The 7500-nt window shown below is 44.9% G+C and overlaps 1 protein-coding gene across 1 annotated transcript in view; it reads right to left on the reverse strand.

Annotated features, from left to right (window-relative positions):
• The window catches only part of cacna2d3 (calcium channel, voltage dependent, alpha2/delta subunit 3), a 34913-nt gene that overhangs the window by 21721 nt on the left and 5692 nt on the right, over window positions 1–7500 (reverse strand). The window contains exons 5-9 of the mRNA XM_076267690.1: window positions 7177–7237; window positions 6261–6411; window positions 5990–6064; window positions 5172–5261; window positions 2809–2922 (exon numbers count right to left, since the gene is read on the reverse strand). Of these exons, the coding sequence (XP_076123805.1) occupies window positions 2809–2922; window positions 5172–5261; window positions 5990–6064; window positions 6261–6411; window positions 7177–7237 (491 nt within the window). The remainder of the gene's footprint in view (window positions 1–2808; window positions 2923–5171; window positions 5262–5989; window positions 6065–6260; window positions 6412–7176; window positions 7238–7500) is intronic.

Below are 7500 nucleotides of genomic sequence, written 5' to 3' on the forward strand. Positions count from 1 at the left end.
AATAATGTGAATTAGAATAGTTGATATACTAAAATTAGTAAAATAAGGCTCCCAAATGGATTAAAGCAATCTGTTGCATCTGTCCATTTGCTCATATAAAATCTACAGGAAACATCACTAACATTCCAAGAGCAAAGCGAAGATTCTACATGACATCACATACTTTTAGAACCTTCACCATTGCCAACCTAACCCAAACATAATCTTAGAATCTTAAATTTCACTGAAATATCACTCACAGAATTGGATTGCTATTTGATCAATTTCTTCACCAAACGCCATGGAACAGGTAAAAAAAATACTTCAAATGGCACTTATAAGGCGTCAGATTCAATGATTCTTTTGTGCGTGTTCAGAATTTTTTTAAATGCCAAATTAAGCCAGTGCAAAGGCAAATTCAGCTCTCATACATAAACACATTACCTTTCTATTGCAGGGCAGCAAAGGGCGAGCCCTCAACGCCCCCTACAGCCTCAGAAGGAAAGTTATTCCATCTAAGCGTTTTGAGGATTTTTATCTGGAGAGACAGCCCCTCTCCAAGAGGAAAGATCTTCAGACTAGGGAGAAGTTGACCTCAAAGAGTGTGGAAGCCTTGGTCTCCAGCTCTTCCCAGAGTCCTCTCCCTGCGTCCATCTTATCTGGGGATACCCTCAGCTGTGGTGACAACTCTTCAGCTCTGCCTCAACACTTGCCCAGATCCTCCCTTTCAGCTAAGAATGGATGTGAGAGTACCCACAAGGTCTCTGAACCCACATTACCCAACATCCTAGAGGCTTCTGAGTATGTGGGTGACAGGAAGAAACATGCTAAGCCTTGCCGAGTGGAGCCTTGCAAAGGTCAGGCTGAACAAGCCCTGGAAATCCACAATGTGCCCCTTGTGGTCAAGTTGTGCTCCCCTGAGCAGAGGAGTGTGGGGTCTCCCTCCTCAGTCTGCCTGAGCTCCAGTCAGAGTCACGGAGAGCCTCAGCTGAGTTCTCAAACTCCCATGGACACCACATCACAGGTATAATCTTCTCATTTCCAATCTTAGATAAAATGTCACTGATGTCATTGTTTCATTAACATACAATGATGTAACTGTGTATGTACTTGAAAATAACTAAAATAGTTTCTTCATCAACCTGAAGGCTCCTCAGGTGAAAAAGGTAAAGCTGGCACCCCAGGGACACCATCAAAAATCCAATGACCTGAAGCAGAGGCTGGAGATCGCAACCATGCTTCTGCAGCTTGCACAGGATGTCCCTGCCTTGATTCCAGAGGCCAGATGCACCATCAACCTTCAGAAGGAACTTCTCCTGATAAAAGAGTGCAGCTCCAAAGGGAACAAAAGCACCTTCGGTCCAAAAAAAGGAACCTCTGTGAAGGCATGTGCCCGTCAAGGGACAGGCTCTAACACTAAGGGATGCAGCAAGACCCAGAAGCCCTGTTCCACTGGGAAACATGGCCAGAAGAGAAAGCACCTCAGCTCTCTGGACTCTGGCCCTGTGGTGGGTCCGGAGTGGACGGCAGCTAGGGACAAGGAGGACATGTTCTTCCCCCACTTGGAGGACTCTTCTCTCATGGCAGAGGTACAACAACATCCTGTCACACATACGTTAAGAAACTTAAAGACAACCTCAACTTAAATTTTTGGCAAAATGATTTTTCTTATGAATTAAATTAGCCCTAAAAAGCCCTTTTTCCATTTCACGTGCACAGGCCAAAGAGAGGAAAAGGAGGGAAATGGCTCAGGAAAGCAGTCTTCGCCAGATGGCCGAGCCCCGTGGAGAAGAGCTACATCCAAAACGCTGCTGTTCTTCCAGACCTCCGGCCGCTGCCACCTCTGGCCCCCTCATCGGCCCAGAGCAGCTCTCTTTTCTCCGCAGCCCTGAGTGAGCCTCTGCTGACCCACGGCCACACTGCGGAAGACTACCAGGCCATCTACCACTCAGTGGTGGACCCCATGCTGAAGACCCAGTCTGGGAACGCCCGCCAGTACAACCTTGGCATGGGTCGTGCCATCAAGCAGCGTCTGCTGGAGAAGATGTCCTGCCCCACCCTGGTGGAGACAGTGGACTCAGATGGCCGAGTGCACATCACCAAGTCCTTCAGTGCCCTCACCTTAAAGTCCTATGCTCCACAGATTGGCGTGGACATCAGTGGGGAGGCCCTTCCTGGGCAGCCAAAGAGGAAGAGGGCCAGGCACTGATCTCATGAATTAATCGGCATTGACCACTCACTGGTTTCAACTAACACATTTCCGTTTTTTAACGATTATAAGAATTTCAAGTAGTGTATTAAACATAATTATATTAAATATTAATTATTAACTAGTACTGTTTTGCTATTCATTTCAATTAATTTTTTGCACATTAAATTGCACACAAGTCCAAACAGTGTTCACAAAGATTTGGCTGACTGCCTGCCCTGCCCTGATTTCAATCACCCTCCACCAGACTGCCCTACAAAGCCAAAGTGCAGGGCAGCATAGACAAGTGATATTGCCCACTGCAGCACTAGATTTCTGCATTGATGCCACTCACTAAGCTTCTATAGATCCCTGAAAATGTCAGAAAAAACATTTGGGTGCACTGCGTCACTAAAACAAACGTGCATCAACAGACAAGTATACTTAATACCCAAATGCACATCTGTATGTGCATTGCAGAAGTAGATGTGTATCATCATGTTATACTGTACATCACCATGCTGTGTGTTTACACAGTGTGTGCTAGTGTGTGTGTGAGTAGTTTTCTAATTGAGAGTGCACAAAAATAGAGAGTGCAGCACAATGCCAGAGTCTTCAGGTATGATACTCTAGCACCTCACCTTTCTGTCGGGCCAGTTGAATTTCTCAAAGACGTCGTCGTACATCGCCGTGGCTCCGTCGGTGACGAGCATGATGGCCTGACTGCATATGCTGCCCCGCCCCGTCTGGTTGAACTGCGGGGACAGAAGGAAACTTCAGACAGTGCAGGCTAAGATATACACTTTGTACAGCAGACAGACAAATAGAATTGTAATCGTTGGTGCTAATTTTACTCATTTAAAAATGAAAGCATATTCATTTATGGATAATGGCAAACAAATTCTGTTTTTCAAGGTTTCAGCAGCTACTGTAGGTTTTTTTTAATTAGTAAATCCCAGCATTTGTAAAGTGCACAATGCTACAGAAAAACACCATAGTAACAAGCAGTGGTATGGCTCCTCATATAATGTTGGCTGGTGCTCTCATGCATGACAGAAACCACCAAAGCCAACTGGCTCTGAGAGCCCCCTGCCTTATCTCATACCACTGAGGCTCTATTTGGAATAATCTCCCCCTCACGAGCGCTGTTTACCTGTGGAAAGGGCCTGCGCAGAGCTCTGAGATCACCCCGAGTCACAGAACAAGAGGTCAGTGTATGTTTGACAACATCTGATGTTGGCCCCTACCGGCCTGAGCGTGTCCCGTAATAAAAGAGCAGATAATCTGTCCGTAAATAAGGCCCAGAGCGGGGGGGGGGGGGGATGGGGGGCGCTAATCCCAGTTGCCGCCGCCGCCGAGATGCATCGCTGTAATTAAATGGCTTACTGACCCGTGACAGAGGGAAACGTGGAGGAGAAGAGAGAGGCTGGAGTGATCTGTGTGTGAAACATCAGCGCTGCCCCCCCCCCCCCCCAACCTAAAAGGACTGGTGGCAGGGAACAGTGCTGTGAGCATTGGGAGACTGCAGTACGTGTGTTTCAGTATGTGTGTGTGTGTGTGTGTGTGTGTGTGTGTATGTGTGTGTGTGTGTTTGTGTGTATGACTGAGTGTGTGTGGTGACTGCCTGTGTGTGGGGGGCGTGTACATGAGTTAGTTGGGGAGAGAGAAAGCACTAGGGATAGAGAGAGCGAGAGCAAGAGAGAGAGCAAGAGAGAGAGAGAGAGAGAGTGTGCACAGAGCACAAAGACTCCAACCCTCCCATCAATCACCGTCCCCACATGGTCCTGGCGGCTCAGTGTAGCGTGGGAGCGCGGCTCTCACTGCTCCACATTTCCCATTTACAGTGAATATGACAAACACCTACAGTTAGGGACACCGGCGCCCAGATCTGCATAGTGCTTAGTAGCACTTAAGGGCAGGCAGAATGCTGTGAAATGCACATGTAGATTTTGGACATGCTGTGTTTTTACAGGCAAGCATTTGGTTTTTGTACCCCACACGCATGCAAATTAGAAGGGTTTTTGGTGGTAGAATTGAGGGTTTTGTGTGGGTAGCTGGACAGTTTATTTTATTTTCAAGACCAATCAGAACCTTATCGGGCCGTCGGAGACTTTGTTGATTAGCATATTTATTGCAAAGCTTTAATTAAGTGAAGGGACAGAGATATCAGCCCGGACTTGTCTTCGACTGCAGTTCCTAGCCTGACATGGAGCAGATAAAGAAAGAGTGGACTGACTTTGAGCCCTATCTCCTGTGTGCTGTGTTTTCTCCATTGACATTATTAATCAGTGCACTTAATTACTGCTATTAATCATGCCTGGGGATAGAGGTGTCTGTGTGCAGAGGGTGGAACGGGGGGGCACCGGTTAGGTGATTCTGCTGCACACACACACACACACACACAAACACACACACACACACACACACACACACACACACACACACACACACACACACACACACACACACACACTCTTTACTTCTTTCAAATCTCCTTGGGACAAAAAAGGGTCCGTGTTAAGGACATTAATGTGTGGCACTAAATCCTCTAACATGCCACCTTGACTTGCCCAGTGCCCATCTGATGGAGCCTCGTGTCGCATCGCCGGCCGTCACCCACAGAGCTGTGGTCGAGGAGACGGGCGCGAGATGGGAGACAATCTGACACATGGCCTCCTTACTTCGCCACGGCTCTGCGCTCGGAATCACTTCAATTGTGCAGCAGTCTCCTCATCAGAGGGACAGATTTCAAAAAGGGACTTATTTCCACTCCAGACCCCATTAGCACAATACGCCTTTAAAGGACTACAGCTTGCTCACTTTTGTGTGTGGTAGAGCCCAGCATCGCGCCTCTTGATACAGTAAACATCCTAAATAGCTTCTTGTCATTCTCCACAATGTGTTGCGGATAACAAATCCACTGTTTTTTTTTTATTTTGTTGTGTTCTGTTACTATAATTCCATGTACAGTAATGCTGTAAGGAGATGCTAGATTTTGACCTACCTCCTCCAGTATGGTGAAGGCCTCGGTCAGCGCATTACCTAGAAGACCAATCCCTTTGGCGAAAAGCTTGTCCAGGTGCTCTCTGAAATGCTGAAGAACGCAAAGAAAGTGGCATATGAATACTGAACAACTAACAAATGTGTATCTATTGAGTTTATTCCTTCTTGTGCTATGCAAACTAACTCTCACGTCACCCCAGTCATTCCCATTTGATTCTCATTCTCATTCTCCTTATTCCCTGCCCACTACACTCTCCCTTCCCCCATTCTAGCCCTGTTCTGCACAGATACATTATGTCTAGTCTGCTTTATACTTCCGAGGTTTAAGCCCTATTAAAGGGAGCTTCTTCCAGTAACACTTCATTTGGATAGTCCACAGACTACAGATGATTTGTTCAATGTCTAATTGTCCACTGAACATCACCAAACTGAGCACCTAATCTCCTAGCCTAAACCATGCAATTTTTGTTACAGTAACAGTGTTAACAGATCATTAGTTTACAATCTGAGCATCTGTAGATGTTTAACTTTTTCCTCACTTATTCAACTCTTTTATTCTTGTTTATATTTATTGTCAATTGATTCACCTTGACCAGAAAGCACTTTTGTAATAGAAAGTTATTTTTAAATGTGCTACATAAATAAATGGGAGTTAACTTTATAGTACTTAACAGTATGCTCAGTGTTGATAGTGGAAGATAAATAAACATAAGTGAAAACCAAACACAATCTGTTACACAGTGGATAAATAGAGCTATGAATAGAGCTTTGATAGCTCATCCTTTTTGTATTGACCAGGAGATGTGAGGCGGAACTCACATCCTTATTGGTTCTGTCAGCCTGGACCAGAGTTCCGTTCAGGCAGGGTTCCACGTAGTGAATCTCCTGATTATACTATAAGCACATGAGCAGAACATCATACTCAATCAATTCAGTTCTCCCAAACAACCCTGCAGGAATACAGCAGTTATCATCTCAGTAACAGTTATACAGACCGTATACGTCCAAAGCAGGTGGACACATAAAACACACACATATAAACAAATAGTGAGACAGGCTTTATGTTTTGTATGGGTAGTGTGCAACTCACAGCAATGATGTTGAAGAAGTCGTCGTCCCCCAGCGTGTCCAGGATGGAGGAGACAGTCTGGCGGGCGATGGTCAGTCTCAGCCCCTTCATACTGCCACTCACGTCCACCAGGATCACCACATCCTTAGGAGACGTCGCCGCCTGGATATACCTGAGAGAGAGAGAGAGAGAATGAAAGAGCGAGAGATAGAGAAAGAGGGAGAGAGATAGAGAGAGAGAAAGAGGGAGGGAGAGAGAGAGAGAAAAAGAGAGGAAGCAGAAATTGTTTGTGAGAGGAAAATATGAGCACAAGTGGTTATTTACTGCGAGAAGTAAAAATGCTTTGATAACACCTCTTAGAAACGTTGACGTGCCTAAAGGCCCTTGTCATAAACGGAATTGAGGTAAAACCAAAAAAGAAATGAAGTGACAGTCACATGTGATGCAAAGGGGGGTGCGACAGGAAGTGCGTCTAATTAATTGATTTCAATTGAAATCTTTATTGTCCCCACAGGGATTTTTTTTCTGCTGCAATAAAGAATTTGCACACATGGATCATTATGATCCTATTATGTTCCACCCAAGGCAATCAGTATGGTGAGTGCACAGCCCCCCTGACTCAGCCAAGCAGCCAAGCAGACAGGCGTGCAGCTGGAGCACCAGAGAGCAACAAGAAAAACAGCACTAGCACACATCAAGACTAACATTAATGTTCCACCAGTATCAGCCTAATTATACTGGGCTAAAAATGCCACATTATTTAACAGTGTTGCAAGGTTGTTTAATTAAGGGTGAAACTATATCCTACAATGATCCATTATGTTTCTGATATACTTTACCATTGGCATTTATGTATATCTGCCTATCAGTGAAGGTGTCTGGCTTTATTCAGAAGGCGTTTTATTTCCGATGGCAACTTCCTTTTCTGCAGTCTTACCATTTCCTGTTCCTGCAGTCAAATGCGATGACACCATGTTCATCTGGGTACCATTTCACACCTGCAAGAGAAAAAAGAGCATTACTGAAGATTAAAAAAATAGCTGACATTTTATATTGTGCTTCGTATAATAATGTCCTCAAACTAATTTTAGCGCAACACCACTTTAATAAACTGTCAGCATAAAAATGGGAAATCTTTTAAGTATTAAATACAAGATTGTGCAGGATATCTTGTATAAATGACAGGACTTATACAAATTCATATAAGTGTAACTATAAAGAATAGCCAATGTCACAGTCTGTATAAAATCTAGAGAACTTT

Source organism: Alosa pseudoharengus, unplaced genomic scaffold (genome assembly GCF_046254945.1).
Source record: "Alosa pseudoharengus isolate Yale_2024_CS ecotype anadromous, Long Island Sound unplaced genomic scaffold, YU_APseudo_1.1 YU_APseudo_1.1_scf_5, whole genome shotgun sequence".
In the NCBI taxonomy this organism is placed as follows: Eukaryota; Metazoa; Chordata; class Actinopteri; order Clupeiformes; family Clupeidae; genus Alosa; species Alosa pseudoharengus.